Below are 23,017 nucleotides of genomic sequence, written 5' to 3' on the forward strand. Positions count from 1 at the left end.
CAGATATAGAAACAGAGGCAGAATAATTCCTACCACAAGGGGGCATGTGTGTGATGAATTAAATAGAGAAACAATGTATTTCCAAATATTTATTCTTGGCTGAAAAGATTTTCTACACTTCTTTTTTTCCAATGGCATACCATTTCTTGTTCAATAGATAGTTTATACAGTTTGTACAATAACCAATATTCATAAAAGCAGAATTTTACATTGTGTACATTATGAACAACAGACCTGTACATGGACAACAGTTACACCTTGGCATCCAAAATCACTCTTCAGTCTCCACACTAAGACTCATTCAGTATCTTAAAACCAAAAACCTGAAGCAAATTCATACGGGCGTTTAAAAAGATCCAGTTGAACTCATCTCAACTTCAGTTCAGATGAGTTTCCTCCAGTTAAGTTAGATCACTGCCCACGCGTCTGACACCAACAACAAGGTAAGACAAATAAGGGGTTAAAAATCACTTTGGCCACATTATAAATTAAATTGGTGTCTTGCATTGATAAAGGCAAACATATTTCTAATTGCTAAAAAGTAGTTTGACTTTATGTAAACTTCGCCTGTACGCATTGTTCCTGGACAGGTGAATTCATAATTGGCTTTAAATACGCTCTGTAGCTCGAGCAGGAAAGGAAAGTGTTCACTAAAAGTCAGGATGCTATTTGTAACAGCAGGAATAATAATAAAAATAAAGATAGTCCGGATGTCAAAGTGTCACTGAGCACTGTTGTTTCTCAATACTGTCAAATGGCCCCACTGCTCCATTTCTATGTATTTAATAATGGCAAACTGTCACTACTGAAGGGTATGAACCAAATTAAATAATTATTAGGATCATAGTTTGCCATTTCTGTCTCTAAATTGTATTGATTGGCGGTAAAAAAAACATCACTGCAATCAAACACGCATTAAATTACACTGAGTAAGAAAACTAATACATTTCCTTCTTATGATGCAATAATAGTCCTTTTTAAACGCAGATATGTAGGCACTTTGTCTTGTAATAACATCTTAAAGTATCTTGATCTGGCTAAAATACAGCACTCGGATTTCTCATTGTAAAAAAATAATGAACAGTACAAAATGATTTATCCAATTGGACTTTTGCCTCACACCTGCTTCTCAAACCCATCAATCCCCCATCTTTGAGGATAGGAGATTGTTCCTGTTGTGTTTGGTGGTTTTATTTTTGCTACGCAACCGAATCCGACCGTACGGTATCCTTCTGTTTCCTATTAAATTAAATGCAGGTACAAAACCTTTGCACCACCACAGGCCACTGATGAAGTTCAAATCCACCTGATCTGGGCTCTGTAATAAACCTTTATATGAGTCACATGACTCATGATTTAGCTCTTTATCCACTTCATTACTACAGAAACGTCCTTCATTATCAGAACCAATGTTCTTCATTTAAACCCATCTATCCTAAAGAGTTTCATAATGCAGCTTAACATTGGTTCATCGTGTACAGCTAAGTACTGTAAAAGTGCTGGGCTTTATTAAGCAATATTGTATGTAAAAAATAATATATATAATACTGTTTAGAGGCAGGTCGTAAGTCTTTATGCTCCTTCATGTGGCATCGCTTCCTGTTTGTGTATCCACACATCCTTCCTTCAGACGCCTGACTTTAATACTTGACCAATCGGAGCGCTACAGTGAGCAGTTTCATACAGCATCATCATCACAGTGCAGTTTGGCATAGACCTGGGGCAGACTCCACCCTTCAATAACCTGTGATGATGGTGGTGTGTGCTGAGGGTTGAACACACGCTCATATGAGCCTGGAGTTGCGGAGGTACTGGATGATGACTTTGTAGATGAAGGTGTACTGAGAGAAGGTCTGGACCATCATCATCCTCTGATGACGAAGCTTCAACAGGAACTTTGGGACATCCAGCGCCTGAAACAAGACGAGCAGTTAGTACGACAGTTTCATCTAGGAACACGAGACGTTGAAAGAATATTGACTCCAGATGAGGTAGGGTGACCAGGTGAGAACAAGCAACAGGTGGGACAATGCGGGACATGTTACTGCTTTGCTAAGAGCTAGATTAGATGTATATATAACGTCTATCTAACCCTTAAGAATAAACATTTCTATTAAACTATTATCTTATAAATATGAATAACAACGCTTTACTTTGGTTTAATGTTTGCACAAACTATGCAAGTGAAGGAATTCATTATATTTGTTTTGAATGGAATTAACATAACAAATTATTATGACCAGAAAAAAATGACCGGAGCTAGCTTACTGCCACAGGGTGTTTCTCAATCGCGAGTACGCTTGCTTGGTAGCACATGTCTGCCGAGCATCTTGCTTCAGAAGCGAGTCAAGAATACTTCCTGGCATTTGGAAAACAAAGAGTGGAACAGGCTAGCAAGTGTGCAGGTGTGCGTCATATGAGAGGCCCCGCCTTACATCTTCCGCCACAGATTTTGGAAATTGGTCCGTGCGCAAAGCATTGTGGGGATTTTAAGACCGCGGAGTCTACTCATGTGCAGCCTCGATATTTCTCCAAACGGAGTACGCCGGGCTCGGTAGATTTCCAAGTATGCTGGACATTGGAACAGTACTTTGCCTTCACTCGATGACGTAGTATGCTTGAAATAGTGGCTCTGAAGCAGCTTTACTCGCGATTGAGAAACACCCAGTCTGCTGACCTGTGTGCTAAACGTTAATTAAATCAGCTGCTGTTACCTCATCTCTTTTGGTTTCAGGAGGAATATATCCATAGATCGATATTTTCTTTATGAGCCAGGCGTTTCTTGTGAGTTTCGGTGAAGCGTCGCTCAAAACATATTCACCTCCATGCGCAATTTAACAGAAATTCTGGCAAATCTGACAATAACTCTCTGGGAATCTCCCTCCACCGGCTACACCCATAAGTTAATACATTTCTCTGTTGATTGATTGACATCTGACACAGCTAATGGTGATCGCCCTCTCGTTTTCTTCACACCTTTGTATAAAAGCCTTGTTTTAGACGGGTGACTGTCAATCAAATGCGGGACATCGGCTAAATGTGTGGGTCAAATGATCAAAATGCTGTGCAGTCCCGCACAAAGCGGGACACCTGGTCACCCTAAGATGAGGTCGTCTTTTCAGCGGGGACGTTACCTCGTTGTGCTCCAGACAGGCGATCATGACCTCAGACAGGATGACCACCCCGGTGCGGCCCACCCCCGCGCTGCAGTGCACCAGCACCGGCAGGTTGGTGTTCTTTGGGTCACTGATGCTGTTGGTGTGTCTCCTCACAGACTGGATCTCCTCCAGGTACGCTGCAGAAACATGAGGACAGCAACTTTAAGTAGGTACACAATCAATGAATATATCCAATACAAATCTACTTAGTAACTTTCTTAGAGAGTTCCAATACTAATCTAAACAATTAAATTAAAATACTTTTCAAAGAATCTCCGGGCTCTATTACAATACATTTAAAGACAGGGTTGTTTGGGACAAGGATCAACGTTAATACTGTTACAACACTGAACATATACTTAGGCTTAGTCAAATAAAATACAACAAAATATATACAAAATTCAGGCACCTTCAATTATCCATGTCTATATTAATCTAATAAAGACAATATTTAAGGCATGGATTTTTTTTCTTTCAAATTCCCAAGCTTTCAAGGAAAAGGGAACAGTGCCTATTCATCTAAATGAGGCAGATGAGTAGAGTAATGTGTTACATGTTACATGCCAAATATGTAATCTGAGATCAGTTTTTAAGGATTTAATAAATGCCAGGAGAGAACTTAACATTTTATTTTTTAAGACTATGAGAGTTTAACTCAATTTCCATCAAAACTAGTCTACTATTATTAAGTCAAACTAATGATGCCACCAATGAATACACTTGTTCAGTCTTCCTGGTAGATATCTGAACATAAAGGATAAACAGATATGGGTCCCACTCACTGAGGAAGCCTTTGAAGTCCTCTGGGCAGCCGTGGTCGGGCCAGTCCGTGTACTGCAGGTGCCAGACGGTCCTCTCCTGGCCCGTCAGCAGGTGTTTGATCTTCAGCCCGGTGGTGGCGTAGCAGCCGGACTCTGTGCGGAAGCGCGTTGTGATCTTGAAGCGGCCGTACGTCACCGTGTTGTGACGAGAGCCGAGGCGCGGCCAGTAACGGAAACTCTTTTCTCGGCCGCTCTCCTGGAGGAAGCAGAGGACAAACTAAAAGGTCAATCGAGGTAATGATGAGGAGTGAAAGGAAAATGTGGAGCTGGTGTTATGAAACCGCACCTCTTCAGCAGTGACCATGGCGATGATGGAGACACCCTGTTCCCACACCATCTGCCAGAAGTCCGGACACGTGTTGGACATCGGACCCTGCGTCGCTATGTAGCTCCACTCCTGCCCATTCACCGTTATCTGATGAGAGAGGAGAGGGGGATATGTTTCAGTCACCAGTCACAGGTACTCATCATACATTCTCTAAAAAAACACAACTAGAGAACAGTATAGATTTTTGTTGTTGATTGTGTCATAGATTTGATAATGAAGAGTGAATGAGAAGCATCAGCAGCCATAGAAACAGAGTCATGGGTTTGTTATCAGAGCTGGACTTTGCAGGTGTTTTTTTTTTAGACTTTGTTATTCAAAGGATAGAGAAAGTTTAGTGTTATCATGCTTACGAATAGCTTACGTTTTTGGAATATAACTTACTCTTCCCAACCAATTACTTAATCATATTCATCAGTCCCTCACAAATCCTGTATTTAAAAAGCAGGCCATTCTTAAATTCCAAGTATTTCCATTGTTGTTTAAAGTCAGTCCTGTACTGACAGTGTGGTCCTGCATGTGATTTTCTGCAGGTGGTTGAGAAGCAGCTACATAGTAACAGCTGTTCAAACACATAAAACCACCCTTGATCTCAAATTAAAAAAAGGAGGAACAAATAGTCTTTGTATTGGAAAGCCAAACCGAATTTTCTAAGGTAGTGGCATGGTTTTAAAATGTATGCCTTTGCTCTGAGTCAGACAGTAAGGTCAGTGTTGTGGAAACACTTAATTATATATCATTTTACACTGGCATCACATGTAGAATGACATAATGGTAGGGCGTTTCTTTGGAATGGATTTTCTGGAAAAGCTTATCAGCCTGTTTTATTGACGTAACAATGCATATTGATTTTTGCCGTTATTACCCAACCCTACATTCATAGAAAGACAAATAAACCAGAGTAAAACAGCCGTATCAGCAACTTTACTGATCATCATGAGCAAACGTTTCTGCTCCAAGTGCTTTGTTGTCCTAATTATGAAACAAAATCAGGAACATGTGATATGTCATGAGACAAGACAACTTACTCTAACATGTGACGCGTTGATGTATCCCGTGTTGTTCTCTTTAGTGGGAACCAGCTCCACTCGGGTGTCATCGTACGGCATGACGTCCTGGAAGCGGTTCTTGTCTCCGCTCTCCGGCAGCTGGGCGATGGAGCACCCCCCCCCCGGGCGGCGCTTCGGGATGCTGTCGTACTCCTTCAGCATCTCTCCCCTCTCCATATGCTGCTCCAGAACCTTACACTAACACACACACACGAGGAAACAGGAAACAATGGGTGATGCAGTCCTGACTCCTAAACAACCTTCCCCTGTTTGCACTTCCTTGGCCCAATCCCAATTATGTATACATAAACGCTGCAATGACATATACAGTATAGCAGGTCAGAATTCAATCTGAGTCAGCAGAGACACATTTTCATAAATAGGATTGTCCTAACTTTCTATGATTGTAGTTTTACTTTCTATAAGGGCAGAACTACTCTGAGTTGTGCTTGCTATAAGAGGACAAAGCTTTCAGTTGTGAATGTTATCAAAAGACTGGGTGTAGTTTAAAAATGTTCTAAACCCAGCATCATCTGATCTTGGTACAAGCAAGTCACTCATGTTAATGCAATTTACTCCTTAGGTATTGAAATGTGGTATTGAATGACAAGGCATTTTTCTGATTCTGGAGAGTATGTAAGAAATGTGGTTGTTGCTTAAAAGTTTAAAAGTTCAGCCCCAAGACCGTTTTGAAGCAAATTAGACAACACAAAACCACGGTGAACATCCATTTAAATCCATTTGCTACTCATATTTTTGTACCAATCTGTAAAAACGGAAAACATGTAGCACCATTCTTGCTTAGTTATTTTGGAAACTTTCAAAAGCACTAAAAGGAAGATTCAATATGCTCATCTAAAAGATATAGATGTGCAGTAGTGGAGTTTTGTAAATGATGAATAGACGGATGACACAAGGAGATGAATTATTTCAATAAATAAAGAAGCCATGTAGAAATAATAACTAAATAAAGAAATGTGAGTGATATGTATGGTTGATATTTTCATCTTTCTACAATCCTGTGTGTATGAGACATTTGGGAATCTACTGTATGCTCACAGATCCCATTATCAACATATTCATTTATTTTGGAAATGGAAATGTAACATCGGTGTTAAAGCAACAAGCATCAAGACTAATTAGGCTGACCAGTTGAGCTGTGTTTAACCTCCAGAACAAGAACATTGACAAAACGTTGTCGCCCATGTACCTGTTCAACAAGGCTACACCTAGCAGCAGGTGAATATAAACACAAACAGTAGAACCTGCTAATGAGTACAAGCATACTGTAACACATCTCACATATCTTAGGTTTCCATTGCCTACATACATCCAACTACGTTTTATTTGTATTTGTAAATCTGTCTGTCAAGAAGCAAACCATTACGACAGAAAGTTGTCCTACCCTCTCGTCATTGGATGCTCTCTCAGGCTCATCCTTCACCTCTTCGTGCATCGGCTGCCTCGACACCGACAGGCCGTTTAGATAAGCCTCTTTCATTGGGCCCCTCTTCTTGAACTCTGACCTGGCTCCTTTCTTCATGCCCTGGTGTGACAACAGAGAGGAGACAGAGAAACAGTGAGGATGATGTGTCGCTGTGAGGGAGTCAGCATGCAAGAGGGGCGGGACCACACAGCCTGCTGGGTGTTTGCTCAGGGAATGTCACCTGGCCGGTTTTACAAGGTACTCCAGCTACATTCTTTGTTATAGTGTGCGTGCTTGCGTCATTGAGAGCTGGCCCCTGAAACTGACTCCAACACTATGTTCAGATTTTCTAATGTTATCTTGGTGCATACTCATGTGACTTTCAAATGAGCAAAACACATGTCTGAGAACAAAACACTTTTATAGCAAGCTCGGAGCAGGTTTCCTGAGGTATTATTACAGTGCAACTTCAAAGACATTTCAGAGCTGGAGTGTGATAAGATGTGGTAAGTAGGGATGGGAATTTGAAAGCAAATTTATATTAGAATATTCGACCCCCAAAAAAACGGTTAACAGAATTTACATATCCTATAAATGTTTTTTTTTTTTTTTTTTTTTTTAAATGTTTAAAAAAAAAGACATTTCAAATAAATATAGAAACAAAACCAAGTTTTCTTTCATATATTTCTTAAGATATTTAAAATGGCACTGTCGTATTATACATTTAATTCATCCATTTGATAATATGTAATCAACTTAGGCACCCCTCCCATAAAAAAAATAAAAATAAATTACAATAAAAATATTCATGACTCATATTCGAATACTTGAATAATTTCCAATATTCGATTAATCATTCCCATTCCTAGTTGTAAGACCACAATAAAACAAATAAATAGCTGCTATATCCTCAATCTTGCTTTCATGCCAATTTGTAATACAGAAGCCTAGAGAAATACGATATCTATAACCAGAGGTGGCCTGGAGAAATGTCTAAATGTCATAAGGATGATTAACTACTGCACTATGCTGAGAATGTGATGTAACTGGGAACAGCACTCACCGGAGGGGGCAACCCTTCCACTGTTTTCTTCCCGGCAGGCACATCAGACACAGGCCTCTTCTTGAAGTCTTTTTTAGTCTTCTGCTTAGCCTGGCCACTCAGGTCTCCCTCAGACACTGAGGGCATTATTCTGGGCTGTCGTAAATCTGACAGCAGGTAGAGAGGCTCGCCCTCCTGGCTCTGGGGGTGAACGTTGTAAGTCAAGGAGCTGGTTATAGTGGGGTCTAGAGAGGAGCCGATGGGATACGCAGGAGGCGGCTCTGTGGGAGTTTGTTGCTGAAGGAGCGACAGAGATGTCAAACTGTTGTGCTGTTGGGGCGGCTGCACGGGAACAGCTTCTAGTGCATCCTGGGAAAGAGGAGTGTGGCGTCCACTGTCCTCCTCGAACTCCTCCTCTTCCCCACTGCTGTGAACCAGCATGGTGGCGTCGGAAAGGGACTTCTTGTGTCCGTACTGTACGTCCTCCTTAATGTCGCCCCTTTCGTCCGTCTTTATGCGTTCCAAATACACGTTGAGATGAGAGCCTAGAGAGCGACCGCCTCGCAGGGGGGGAGGGGGCGTGACCGTTTCGGCGGCCGAGGAAGACACGGTGCGCTCCTTCACCCTCATCCCCTCCAGACTGTGTGCTAATCCAGCGATCTCAATGGAGTTCCGCTTCTGAGCGTGGTAAGGGTGTCTCTGTGGGGGTCCGCTGAAAAGAGGCTCCGACACCTCTTGTAAGGAGTGGGCTACTGGTAGGCTGTCCTCCTGGAAGGTCTGGACCGAGTGGTGCACACGCCTGGTGATGATCAGGTCTGGGTTGCTGCTGCTGACGTAGAGGTGACGCGACAGGTCAGGGGTGCTGTTAGCGGGCCGGGGGTGGGCGTACGGGTAGGGGGGAGGTGGTCGGTACACATGTGTTCTCATGATGTTAGGGGCGGGGTACTCCTGTGCCTGTTGCAGCTGGACATTAGTGAGCTCCGGGACACTGACCGCCCCCACTACGGGCCGTCTCTCTGTGGGATAGGGGTAAGGAGAGGGGCTGTGGAAGCTGGAGCCCAGGTGGAAGGGATAGTGATGGTGGGGGGCTGCTCCGCCGTGCTCTCCTCTGATCTCTGGCTGGCTGTAAACTAGAGGGTCCGGTCTGCTGTAGGCGTACGAGTTACCAATGTTCAGGTTCCTCATGGAGTGGCTCTGTCGGTGGTCTTGAGACGAAAGCATCCCAAATCCTGCTCCGCGGTTCTTCTGACGCATCACTGTCTCGTAATCCGGGGTGGCGCGGTAGGACGGGGGGATGAGCGCGCTGTGGCGATGCGAGGGGACATAGTCGGGCCTGGTGATGTCGCTGGTGATGGAGGGGTTGGAGGACATGGGTGAGGGCTGGAGGTAGTGCTGGGGATTAGTGAGAGAGCTGGTGCTGTGGGCGCTGTACACACTGCCGTTACGTAACCGCCCCCCGCTGCTGTATTCCAGAGGGGAGCAGTCCAGGCTGGTCTGGGAGTGGTAGTAATAACCGTTCTGATTGTTCATGTACAGGTTGTCTGTGAGAAAGCAAATTAAAAACACATCCTTACATGGACAATGGATTACATTTATAAAACCATGCAACATTAAATGTAGTTGAAGGAAAAAACTTCTAATGCTTTTCAGGTTCATAGTTGCCATTAATTACCTTGTGATGATGTGTAAGGCTCTGTGAAATGACCATTGTAGTGCATTTGTGGAGGGGGCATCATGTAGGCCTGAGGCTTTGGCTGAAACAAACAAGAGAGGAATTCAACGACAGCTCATATGATCTGAGAAAATGATTAAAAATAAGTCTTTATTGGAAAATACATCATGTTCTGAACTGCAAGCTAGAAAATCATCAGGAAAATATGTGCATGGACATTACCAGAGTAATTCTAGTAGAGGACCTCCGTCTGACTGGGTTCACAACGACAGGCTGGGTTTGGCTGGTGGGTAAAACAAATGTGTATTATTATAACTTTTTGAAATATCTTTTTAAAGACGTTCTTTTCATTGCACACACAGCACACTGCAGAAATGGTTAAGTTCAGACTTAAAAACGCATCGCTCAACTCTTCTCCAGAACACCATGCAACATTTCCCACATGTCTTAAAGTACACCAGCACACGTGGTGTAAGAGAAGAGTCATGCGATGTGTTTTTATTTTTGATTGACTCATAAACGGAGCACATTTCTGTTTGTAGAATATTTTCTAAATACATGAAGCTGAGCAACTTAATCAAATATTGTATAAACTTAAAAAGTAAATGAATTACTGTAAGAGAGAATACTGAACAGGTAATGCCAAGATTTTAAACAATCTTAAAGATCATCTTGATTTCACAAATAGTGCTGACAAAAAAGACTTTAAAATTAAATTGTATTCATTTTGATACACAAGAATTACAACCAAAGGGCCCTTTCAGCTACAAAGAAGGGAGCTTGTTTGTTGATGCAGTGTTGTCTAGACAATCACAAAGGGATTGGTGTTGGCACCTGCTAAACAGCCGTATGTCAAATATTATGGGCAGGGCTGATTGTAATGCTCACCCCTTATTAGAAGGCAGAGAGGGACGAGAGAGCATTGGAAAGCGAGGAAAGGATAGAGTGAGAAGGGACTTCTGGGAGCCCTCAGAAGGCAGGGGGTCACACTCCTCTCTGAAGAGAGGAGGAGAGGAGGATAGAAGTGAGGCTACACCGAAGAGGAGACACATGCACGAGACCACAAGGAACAAAGAGACAGGAACTAGGCTAGACATGTTAAAAAAAAAACACTTACAGGCTACTCTTGTTTATCTTATAAAACTTGAGTCTGGCCAGACACATCCGGCACACGTATTTGGAGGTTTCCATGTCTTCCTACACAAAGAAAATAAAAACATTAGATGTTAACACAAGTAGTACAAAGGTGGTGTTTGCTTAGTTATCTCTAAGTAAAGTTGTTCCTCTGTATGCTATCAAATACTTGCTACATTGAGTTTCGGCTAATGGTATGTGACTTTATGATCAACACATAAGTAACATACCCAAACATCCCTAGCAGCAGCCACGCCCACACACAAACACAGGTGCATTGTTCAGACTAGCTGATGCTCAGCTCCCTGACGATGGCAATGTCTAATTTAGCCAAATTCAATAAGAGACTGAAATGTCTCCGGGGACGAGCAGGGGAGACAAGGTGCAATGGCAGCAGAGACTTACTGTCTGGAACTGGACACTCTCCTCTCTGTTGGTGAGCTCCAGGACAAAGAAGGACCTGTTATGACTCATGTTGTTAATTTCATTCCACCTACGCAGCCGTTTAAAGCACGGTGGCAGAGAGAGAGAGGGAAAAGAAAAACACATGTCATGGCAGTCACATCACTTTGTGGCATTTTTAAAGAGACTGTGGGACTGCTTAAGCAATGCATGTGGGAGTCTATGAAATAAGGTATGCAGTACCTATAATGGTATGTAGATAGATACAGTTCATGGAAGGTCAAGAATGTACACCCACTAGACAGACAGATAATGCTACAACAATGTTACTTTACTTGACTCATTCCACATTCAGATCTAGCATTAAGGAACATAAAAGGAGACCGCCTAACCCAAGAATAGCTGTGAGCTGCGCCATAAACTCATTTCATACTGACAGATTCAAAACAATTACTTCTCAGAATCAACATTTTGAACACCTTTATTCTTCACTGTTAGAAGTAAAGATAATTTGGAACCAATTTCTGGCTACACTTACCTAAATAAAAGAAGCGGCCTGCCATTTTTATGCTTGACAAAGATGCCATCGAGGCACGACCCCATGGAAACATCTGTGCCTGTACTGTCCTGTTTAGATGCGTGGAGAGGATAAAGACATTCAGGACATAATTTGAGGTGAAAGAATCCAGACACATAGTATGCAGTCTTCTTCAGTGTTTGAGCTGTCGGGGATCAAAGCAACGTGTTAACTTACCTTGGCTTGATAGCTCTCCTGACCATAGCCTTCCATTTTCTCCACCTCCTGCATGTACAACATCTCTGCCTCTGGAGCTGATAAACCCCTGAAAAAGATAACAGGACAAAACAACCATCAAAACCCATTCACCTACAAAAACACGAAGAAAGAATCACTGCATTGCAATAAGTCATGGTAGTAACTGTATGGCCTCAGTAAGATTCTAAATTAAGAAAGATAATAAAAAAAGCTGTGTGGCTTTATAGATGCAAAAAGGACTGCGTTTGTCTGTGCAAAATGCAAAGCTGTTTGTCTGTTTATCCACACAGTACAGACCGGCTGATGCTCACCTGTAGGACTGATACAGAAGAGCCACTTTCTGAGTGGCCTCTTCAAGCACACGCTCATCCTGGATCCAGTCCTGCAAAGAGAATATCACGGTTGAAACAATGTTGGTATTTAAATACAAATAAGAACACAATAGCCTCAACAATTTTCATTTCACATGTAAATAAAAAAACCTAAAAAAAAGCTTACAATAGGGAACAACGCAAGCTTCTGGAGGAAATCCTGGGAATCATATCGATTGAAGTCTCCAAAGTCAGCTGTGTACAAAAAAAAAGACAGACTTCATGAGCATACTGTGCATAACACCGCGTTCTGAATAGACTCGATTACATGTCCGATTCTGCATTGAGTACAAGCCTAAATAGACATTCAAGGATTGCAGCATGCTGTAATACCTCTTGGAAAGCTGCAGTGCCACTCATTTTAGGAGAGGAGGGGCCCATTTGTAAAGAAAGGGGGATTGCTCTAGCGTCTGACAACGTAGAAGTCCAAAGCTGTTATTAGCTTCAGGCTGTCTGCTGGCAACATTCACAACTATGTTGGCTATCCCAGGAATCAGCCCTGCTTAAACGCTACAACTGCCCTTCACTCCAAAATACCCCAGCCAGGGAGAGAAAATAGGAACTGCCCACTGCACTTTTAAAGTCATGCAAAGTCTGCATGACAACTTGAGCAGTGTCTTATCTTTAGTAAACTTGGAAGAAGCTTCTTACAGCTTTTCTTAAAATGTACATAATGCATGCTGGTCAGTCATTTGAAGATGGCCGCAGCAGTAAGTGATCTCGGAGGCTGTGCTATTCCAACACCCAGGCCAGTAAGTTGCAGAGCCTGATTTAACTTTGCCAGCAGTGTTTGAGATTCTTCTGGTTGGCCAGAAGTGGGAGGACGTGTCAGGGCTAAAGCTCTTGCAAGGAGAGTTCACATTCACACACAAACACACCACTGACCCATTTAACCACTGGTTTAGGTTTAATGGTGCTTGTTAGGTGCGGTATAATACTTGGGGGAAAAAACTTGAACTAGCAAAAGCCGCCTGTCGATGTTTAAAATGACAAGTTTCGCTAAAGCTTTATGTCAGGAAACACCAGGCTTGTCAAACCCACGTTTCTTTTCTCGACTTGTATCATGTATTTATTATTTACCTTGCACTGCCAAGCTAGCTAAACGAATAGCTTGTTCTGGTAAGCAAGAGATCCGGCCCTCCGTAAAATCCTTCTTCATCTGTAGGTAATACTGATATCTGTGGAGAAGAAGAGAGAGTTACTTCTGTGGGGAATAAACAAGCACTCGAAAACAAAAAAATAAATGACTGCTCTGAATGGATTTGTGCATTAAAACAAACATAGGTAAAATGAAGTCACTGATCAACTGTGCTTGATGAACTTATTTTCTTGTTGGCCACTTTAACCTGGCAAAATGATCTCAAAATACCTCTTTGATTGGCATTAATTGTATAAATTGTCACTACGGTAATAGGCCTAGTACAAGAGACCTCGTACCACTGACGAAACCTCACCTTGTGATCTCCTGTTGCAGTTGGTTGACACTGGGTATGTAAAACACGACTCCAAAGTAAACGGTAGGCTCTAGCCCGTACTTGTCCAGCTGCTTTTTCAGCGGCTTTTCCAAGTCGATCCATCTCTGCTGGTTCTGCTTGTTGAAGTACCACAAGCTGAAGAATGTTATCTAACAAGCAGAGAAGCAAAAACATTACACCTTAGGCATGCTGTGATCAAAGAAACCCTAAGGACATTTTGCTGAAGAATTTTGGTTTTACTATCTGTACTGAACCCCAAATGAATGCACACTAAACATATTCAACTTTAGAACAATATTGAGTGACTGCTTTAGATCAATACTGCACATCATTACATTAAACACTTATGAAGACCTATAAAAAAAACATTCCCAGATTTATAGGCTGTTGGCAGTCCCTGTTCAGTCTTGTGACTGCCTGAACATCTCACAATAAACATTGGTAAGAAAAGTAACCCCCTATAGGCTTGCTGTCTACCAAAGACACATTTGCTGAAAGAGGCCTTTTGTGATTTGCAGCAACTCTCAAATCACAACTAGAAACATGGCCAACATAACAGCACTGTTTGGAAACTATTATGTAATGCTATGTGGACATTAATAAAAAATGTGTTTAAATAATAATGATCTGGAGGAGAGAGTAACAAATAAGACAGTGGTTGTAAATATCATCCCTAAATCAAGTAAAGTGACAGAACATGCTCTACGAGAGATGGATCGAGAACCACATGATTGCACACAAAAAACCTAGTGATATAAAAAAAAAACAATATGGTTATTGCTCTGAATACAAGAAAACGTTTAAATGTGGCTAGAGGCTTAGTCCCGCTAGCCACTTTGCATCAAAATAACAGACACTGTGATTTAGTGCATGTTCACAGGCAAAACACCTGTTTGTATAGCAGTATCTATTGTTAATTTGAGTTGTGTCTAACAATGACAGCATCTATTTCAGCTCATGATAACCAGGTGACCAAATGCACATATGAAGCTCATTGCATTATTCAATTCTGACTCACAATTTGTCTTGAACATATTGTTCATGATTTGAGAGCTGGAACTTTTGTTTAAAAGGAAATACAAAAAATAAAGTGAATGTGGGCAACAAGTTGTGATGAGTTGATAACATGCATGTTATTACATATTAATACAGAGTATGTAATTAACACATTTCCAAAAGATAAGTATCTGAGATGAGACTCAAAAAGTATATAAGAGAGAATAATCTGCACTTGTTTTTGGATGAAAAAACAGACATACCTCTCTTAACTCAAGTCTCTGAGCAACTGCTTCCAAACATTCCTGCCCAGTGCTCTCCACTGAAAGTGTAAACTCAACAAACTCTCCATTGAGCAGCTGAATCCGAGTGACAAGACAGCTCTTGCTTGAAACAGTATACCTTCGAGTCCTTTTGAGTTTTAAGCCAAATGGCAAGGGCATGTTTCACACTTTTCCAAGAGGGAGCTCTTCACTTAGTCCAGAGAAATAGTTCTCCTTGCTGTCCCCTCGAAAACGGTGTGAATGTTACATCTCATGAGGTTCATCATCAACAGACAGATCTGAAAAGAGAGAAGAGACATAAATTCACAAAAATGACATGATATAAAATAGAAAACTTGGAATAGGATGATAAATGCCAAGATGAATCACAACCAGTGTTCTTACTCGTCACTAAAGAGTATGTTACAACAGTTTATTCACAGCTAGTCAGTCTGTCACCCTGAACCAGACGCCAGAACAGACAACACAAGACTTATCGAAGAGTAATCTTCTTAAATTAGGCTTTTTTTTTTTAAATACCTGACTTGGCTTGAGTTTGCTACAAATTCATAATGCAGTTCTCTAAGTTTACACTCAAAAAAACATTTAAAGCAAATCGATAGACAGCTATTTGTAATAGGCCTCCTGACCTGTGTCATTTACATTGTATATAACACTGTATGCAAGCCATATTCCACGATTGTGGTCAAATGAAACCCCTCCAGTGAATAGTCTGATACAAACACTGACAAGAGCAACCAGATTCAATACGCAGCAAGCTACTACTGTCGAACACAACACTGCAAAATCCCTGCTGCTTTCCAACTCAAACATACAACCATTGTATTACAACGTTTATACTCTATAAGTACGACTTCGCATTACTGAAACTAAAGGATGGGTTTCCCAAATATATGTTAATTTCCGCTCTAACTTCCTACTTTTCGTTAGTCGTTTTGATACATCCATAACTTGAACCGTTACCTACAACTAGCGTCAAATTAGCTTGAATGCTAGCATGCTAACTTGTGTTCCAGCAAATAGACGACACCCTTGGGAAGCTGACGTCGGCCGGTAAATATTTGGGGCAAAAACGTTAACGTTACCGTTAGCCACCAGATGCAAAAAAGTAGTCCAACTAGGATTCAGTCCTGACGGATTCCGCCATCAAGGTCAATGGCTCACTCTACTGTTTAGATATGTTTCTAAATTAGAGACAGCCTGTTGGTCTGTAGTTTGTTGGTGGATCAAAACTAACGTAGCACCCCATGCCTCTTGGTCCAACAGTTAACTTCACTGAAGTTCCAAGCGTGTTTCGCTTCCTGGGATTGGAAGAGCAACAAGCGTATTCCGTCTACATCCGCGGCACTATAGCTATATTAGCTGTCCTTCAACATCTTATAAATCACCTTATAACATTGGAATATATACCGACTTTTCAATAATTGTATACACAATATATGATTAAACGTACCTGTTTGAACAGACGTTTCAAAATGCATTATAGTGCCTCCGTGGCGGAGGAATACACTTAGGTTTTCAGAGCCATGACATCACACTGCTGGAATGCGGAGCGGTGAAAATGCCAGAAATGGGACAGCTGCCTGGAACTGCTGGCCGCTGACCTGTCTGTTTACCTTTACATCGGCTGACAGCTGTAATTGCAAACATAGATTATTTTTGCTACGATTTAAAAGTCCCCCTCAATGTGGTAATAATGGCCGCGCTTGTTGCAGGTTGCATATCGAATAATTATCAGTTTGTAATAAAGTGTTAATAATAAAAAATGCCAGCATACAAGGATCAAAAGAAATAGTAATTTATTGCAATTGTAAAGACACTTTCCGGTGACAATCATCTCCTAGTTGCTACATCTCTGAGGCATATGTCAAGTCAAACACACTGGAAAATGTTTGTTTCTTTACAACAAGTGTTGTTGTTGTTTTTTGGAAATCAACAAATGTAAACAGTAGCTACATTAAGACTATAGGTAAACTCTGCAATCGACTAAATCAAAATGAAACCACATATTTCACACATCTGACATCAGTGCTATGGGCTATCATTTGCACATTTTCTATTCTCACTAGATACCTCAGGGCAACCATCTAGATTCTAGAAAATGTATATACCACTACGGCCAGTAAGTGGCCACTTTACAATATCCCAAATTAGAAATCATCATTTCTCTGTAGTACTTGAAAAACCCTGTTTATTTTTGTAAACATTTTTTTTTAGAATAGAACAACACCATTTTGGTGGGGTTTGTAAAACAATGTTGACAACACAACACAACCAGTGATAAATCACAAATACAAAACTATACTTTCAGAAATTTCAAATATTAAATTTCTCTCTGGAAAAAAAACTCACTTGGTAACAAGAATATAAAAGAACATTCAATCACAGAATACAGCTAAAACTCAGAACTCGTCATCACTGACAGACGCAACTGAATGTGCAGGTTGCTCAGCAACAGTATCCTCATTGCCGTGGTCTTTATTGCTGGATACATGAAGCGACTCTGACAAACTTCTCCCCAGATCTTCAAGTTCTTTAGATTGTCCATCATAACTGACTTCTTCTTGGTCTCGGTCACTGGTTATGGGGGTAACTTCATGGTTTTCAGAGGTGACTTCTTTGTTTGACTCAGTTGTGCCTGTTTGATTTTGATGGACTTCTTCACTGATTTCCATATTATTAGAAACATGGTCACTGAGGCAAGGAGAGCTATTGCCTTCTTCCTGATTGTCAACTGCTTCGTCCTTTTCGTTTGTTTCAGTTGGTGAGGCAGCAGTCGTTCCAGGAGAGTATAAGGGTGTAGACACCAAGAGGGGATCAGCATAATCTTGCAAATCGCAGGATTTAATAAGTGATGCATAGGAGAGAAGGTCATCATCTTTTTTGGTATTTTCTTGTTTCCCTCCTGATCCAACATATGGCAAGAATGAATCACCCCGATCATTCTTCTTTTTTTCTAGCTCTGTACTGGGGGTGAATGAGTTGGCTGGCTCTTCAAACTCTTTACGCAGCACATCCAGAAGGTGGCGCATTTTACCCTAAAAACAAACAATATAATCCGATGCAAGAAAAAAGTCCTTTGTGACAATGTTTTACATTTCCTTTTAAATTTGTATTTTGCATTTAAAGCTGTAAACCGAACACTTAAAAAAGACTTGCTTAACATATTCTGCAAAAAGTCACTAACCACATCAAGCTGATGCCGATTCATGTCGATATGGCGATTCATCACCCGGTCTAAGAACCTAGAAGAGGACACAGACAGATGGTTTAACAATATAATCAAATATGGAACACATGCCTATTAAAAAAGTGCCATCCTGTAAATGTCTGTAACATAACAAAGCGGTTCATAGAAAACATGACAAACCTGTCAGAGATGTGCCCATTGGACAATATATCCTCTGTTACAGCAGAAATGAATTCGAGGTACATTAATTCTTCTTCCCTGTTAAACAAAAATTTGAATTAGCAACTTCCCAGAGACATTATTGTTCATGGATCTAAAGAATCACAGAAGCATCGTACTGTCAACCCCTATACATCTGGCAAGAGCTTTGGTTTATATGAATTAAAAGCTGTTTAAGGATTAGACATTATCAAAGAGAACTTACTCTGCAGATAAACTTTTGTTGATGGAAGATTTATCGCCGTCCAGTGAGCCCCTAAGAAATGAGAATTTAATTATTTTAGCGCTTTAAACACAAAATACACCAGGTATAACATTTGGTTTAAAATGCAACATAGCATTTACAATCTGTGATTTCACCTGGATGAGGAGTCAAATAAATCACGGTCTCTGCTCTTGTGTGCTCGACTCTGTTGTCTCGATGCAGAGAAATATGTGCCATTGAATTCTTCTTCAGACCACTCGTGCTCTGTATGAAATCCCTGCTAAACAAAAAGGATTGAATGAGGACATTAAATATTGCCAAGACTGCCTCAGGATTAAATGTTTAATGTAGCTGTAAATACTTAAGTTCTTCATGGTCTAAAGGGATGATAAACAACTCGAGGATTTATGACCAACATTGAGCAACAAATAATTATAAACCACTATTTGTATGTGGCTACTTCACCACATAATGCCCTCTGACACACTAAACATGTGGCTTTTATGATCTTGGAAATAATTATGGGATAACAGCTAAGGCTTAATGTAAATGTTAAATATCTTAATTGATATTCGGGAAGTGCAGCGCAAGCATTAAAACCTTGATAAACCACAAACAATAACTTGAGAAAAAAACATTCCACCCATTTTAAACATAATACAAAAGGATGGGTTAAATCGATAATTTGATTAACAAAAGATAAGTTGACACCGTACTAGGATTGTAAGACTCATTGGAAAACATATTTCAATAATCAAATGAATCCCTCAAAATTACCTGAGATGGCTCATAGAATTCTTGTGTGTATTCCTTGGTCTTTGTGCTGCATAAAAAAAGGTTGAATTCACGTTATTTGTAACACATAGGAACACATGTTTTACAGGTTAAGAAAATGTTTTAAAGACATACAGTATATCTATTGTTTTCCCTTGAGACTCATGTACAGGGTATATGCAGGAATCCTGAAGTCAAATGTAATACCTTTTAAGACCTTTTTTAAGACCCTTTCCATACATTTTAAGACCTCATCGCCACTTCGAGTTCTAACCGGTTACATTGGCGACACACTTTACCTCACATTTACTATATACAGTATTGATTGTCCTTCCTGCTTATCTTCCAACCATTTGGACGCAAACTTGCATTTCCCCATAACGATGTTGTTTAACAACCGGCGTAAACGGACCTTCGCGCGCTATCAAGCAGTGAGCGTGCGATGTCCTGTTTAGATGACGTCAAATCCAACGGGATGCCATAAATAAACTACACAGAATCACACTACACACCTACGCAATGATTACATTCAGGCAGACTTTAGAATACAACCTCTTTGGACAATTGATATACTTATTGAAAACAAGCTACAAAATGTAATACCTTGAAAATGCTGTTTAATACTTTTTAATAGCCTTAATTTTCTCTAAATTGATTTATCAACTTTTAATACTTTTTAAGACCCCGCGGACACCCTGATGTAGATGCGTGGTAAGTACCTTCCATGATATGTCTCCTGTCGCATACATTTTGAGCTGGTGCTATCCTGAGTAGGTTTCCTCCGGGGAGCTCGGTAGTAGCGATATTGTGAAAGGTATGAACTCTTTTCTGACTTCAGGGTCTTAGGGGTGAAGGGTTTGTCTTGGGTAAAGTGCTGTGAATGTTTCTGGAGCAAGTCTCCGCTGTAAGTCTTCTGAACAGGGTCCTGGAAAGACGTGTAGTGACTGTGATCTCCTGAAGCTCCCATTGAATATGCTGACTGCCTTCTGTGTGAAGTTGCCTCAGGACTACGGTATTTTATTTCTGAAGCTGGCCGTATGTGATGAGAGAACTTGTCAGAATCCACTGTATACGATGGATAAACTATCTCCTTGGCATGGAAGGAGGAGCTGAACCCTGGGCTGGATACTGAGGAACTCCTTGAGTAGAGGTAGCGGCTGTCATCATACTGCACAGATAATCTACTCTGAAAAGGAAACATGTTGTTTTTAAACAATGGCTGGCTTCTGAGTGACACATCAGTGAATCTGTCTTGATTTCTTACCTGGGCAGGTGAGCAGGAGGCTCTGCTGTTCCTCTGGGAGAGAGAGCTGGCTGACTGAGGACGACCCCCTCTCCTCAACCGCTCCTGTCTGATCTGGTCATTGTCTGGAAACAGGCAACGGAAGAATAGACACAGGAAATAGTCAACAATAGGCCAAGACTCACTGTACTTAAGTGCAGGGTATGAAAGGGGCAAGAGAGAAGTTGTTATAGTACAGCCATTAGAAGAGAGCATTACTTTACCAGTATGGATAAGGATGAGCTACATCCTGTACTCAAACAGGATCAGTGATTGCATTGCATTATTGCCTATTGAGGCTACTGTCAGCCTGTCTGCCTGTAAAACTAAACAGGTCGGACTTTAATACTGAACAACTGGGCAAAATGTTGGGTTTAAAGAGAACGTTTTGGTCTTTGATAACCAGTGAGACACCATTATCTGATTGGTTGTGGTTATATTATAGTGACAGTAAAATGAGAATGAAATATATTGTAAATAGAAAAACAGTAATGGTAATATAAGGTACACCCCAAATTCAGCAGCAAAACAGTGTTTCAATTGTAATTAATAATGTGATATTTGATACTTTCAAACTTACACTTTACACTGTGTATCAGGCTTTTGGGTACTGAGGCATCAATGGCAGCTGTAGAACGAGGCAAACACAATTAAGATCACAACAGAAAATGAATCCAATTACTTTGCAACCACTAATAATAACAGTATTTTTTATTTATTTATAAAGAGCATTTCAAAATCAAATTACAAAGTGCTTTACATGCTTCAACAAGATTAAAAGCTTTCCATGATTGCATGACCAAACTAGTTATTCAGAATTCTCAGGAGCTGATTTAGTTTGTTTTACGGAATGTCAATGTAATGATCATAATGTATTCCTGCCATGTAGCTCACCTTTAGCTGAGTAAACCTTCTTGTAATGAGACACCATGTGGTCTTTTACGATGGACTGTGTCAACATGCTGGAGGAGCGAGGGCAGAATGCTATAAAAGCAAGACAGAAAACACACATACAACATGCAGTAAATGATATAATCAAGCTTTCATTTTAATGTTTTAAATGATAATATAAGCGCATAATATTACTCACGGCTACTTTTTGAAGTTCGTCCTCTCACACTGCAGCCCCCTCCAGATGATACACTCCCTGAATGAAAACAGATGCATGTTGACATGTTAAACATGCTATAACTTACTGAATTATATATGTGCTTACTAATCAATAACAAATATTAAACAGATTATTTATTTACATTAAACTATTCAAATATAATTTATTGAAATTCATTATTTAACAGTCCTTCAGTCTTGGGGGTAATCTATGGGGTAAACACGTTTTGTGTTGTATTTCTACACATTTCCATTCTTGCTCAGTTATTACAAGTAGTAGTAATATGTCAATATTTTTCAGAACAGATATCTTATCAACAAATATGTGATCTGAAAAAATAGTTCATCCTTTTTTACAGAAATACATTTAATTTGAACTTTAAGAAGAACATCTTTGAGAAAATACATTAGCACGTGTACTATGAACCATATAAATGTACCACAATAAAGTAACCTATTTTTAGCTAGCTTTATCAGAAGCACCGTGTTACAGGCTTAAACGCTACTGTGTTGTTATAGATTTCAAGTTTAACAAGCTAAGTTAGTAAAGGGCTGACCATTATCTACATAAACGTGAAGCCACATTCGTGAGCTTATACAGAGTTAGCCAGAGTTGATCTTCACATAGCTGCCTAGGCACAATTTGAATTAGCTTCATGCAGCTGATCCACTAGCCAAACAGCTAGCTTAGCTAATGCTAACAGTAGTTGCATACCTATTCTCGATTCCATGGTAATGTTACACTCAGCGTATCCCATTTTCCTCAGAAATACTATTGGGCAGCGACGGTAGAGCTTGGATACATCCAGAAACTACAGTGTACTTAACGACGGACATTTTAACGCTGAAAGCTAATCAAGTAACGAAACGGTAACAGCCTAATACGAGTTTATAAGCAGATGAGTGGCGGAGCAAAGCTTCCCCGTCGCCATGCTGGTTGCTATGATTGCTTTCGTCATCACGCTCATGCCTAAGGAAAGTCACGCACCAACCACCCACCCCCACACCTGTCACCTGAAAGGAAATAGTGAACAAAAACAACAATATTTAAATCAAATGTATTATTATTATTACAAGGCATAACGTTTATAACTCATAATTCAATCAGATCCACGACATTAGAAATATCAAATATTTGCTTTTGTATTTATACTTGAACAAGATCAGGAGTATTTCTGTAGAACTATACAAATAGCTGAATGAACACTTCTTCCACCAATAAAATAAACTGCATCTGAACTGTAGCCCCTTTGCCAGAAATGGCTTTAAACTTGCACTGCATTTTATATAATTGTCTGCCTAATAGT

The 23,017-nt window shown here is 40.5% G+C and overlaps 2 protein-coding genes across 5 annotated transcripts; both read right to left on the reverse strand.

The window, feature by feature from the left end:
- Positions 1-74: 74 nt before the first annotated feature.
- Positions 75-16,400, reverse strand: ptpn21 (protein tyrosine phosphatase non-receptor type 21). 3 transcript variants are annotated; one of them, XM_034140658.1, is made up of 20 exons: positions 16,384-16,400; positions 14,910-15,208; positions 13,630-13,799; positions 13,256-13,353; positions 12,303-12,370; positions 12,116-12,186; positions 11,784-11,871; positions 11,568-11,656; positions 11,033-11,120; positions 10,611-10,690; positions 10,382-10,489; positions 9,716-9,776; positions 9,494-9,575; positions 7,843-9,362; positions 6,759-6,899; positions 5,333-5,551; positions 4,266-4,394; positions 3,941-4,175; positions 3,135-3,295; positions 75-1,913 (listed from the first exon to the last, which is right to left on the reverse strand). In XM_034140658.1, the coding sequence occupies exons 2-20, from the start codon at positions 15,087-15,089 to the stop codon at positions 1,785-1,787; spliced, it is 3,717 nt and encodes a 1,238-aa protein (XP_033996549.1). In that variant the 5' UTR covers positions 15,090-15,208; positions 16,384-16,400; the 3' UTR covers positions 75-1,784. The 3 variants fall into 3 exon arrangements, with proteins under 3 accessions (XP_033996549.1, XP_033996510.1, XP_033996616.1); XM_034140619.1 differs by lacking the exon at positions 16,384-16,400 and adding an exon at positions 16,016-16,189; XM_034140725.1 differs by lacking the exons at positions 10,382-10,489; positions 16,384-16,400 and adding an exon at positions 16,016-16,189.
- Positions 16,401-16,712: 312 nt separating this feature from the next.
- On the reverse strand, positions 16,713-22,632 carry spata7 (spermatogenesis associated 7). Of its 2 annotated transcripts, none has more exons than XM_034123256.1 (12): positions 22,426-22,632; positions 21,691-21,747; positions 21,495-21,584; positions 21,181-21,228; positions 20,583-20,686; positions 20,038-20,504; positions 19,322-19,367; positions 18,700-18,824; positions 18,545-18,595; positions 18,301-18,378; positions 18,118-18,175; positions 16,713-17,968 (listed from the first exon to the last, which is right to left on the reverse strand). In XM_034123256.1, the coding sequence occupies exons 1-12, from the start codon at positions 22,466-22,468 to the stop codon at positions 17,333-17,335; spliced, it is 1,803 nt and encodes a 600-aa protein (XP_033979147.1). In that variant the 5' UTR covers positions 22,469-22,632; the 3' UTR covers positions 16,713-17,332. The 2 variants fall into 2 exon arrangements, with proteins under 2 accessions (XP_033979147.1, XP_033979155.1); XM_034123264.1 differs by having other exon boundaries at positions 17,333-17,968; positions 18,700-18,821.
- Between the last annotated feature and the right edge of the window lie 385 nt (positions 22,633-23,017).

The sequence above is a fragment of the Trematomus bernacchii genome, unplaced genomic scaffold (assembly GCF_902827165.1).
Source record: "Trematomus bernacchii unplaced genomic scaffold, fTreBer1.1, whole genome shotgun sequence".
Classification (NCBI taxonomy): Eukaryota; Metazoa; Chordata; class Actinopteri; order Perciformes; family Nototheniidae; genus Trematomus; species Trematomus bernacchii.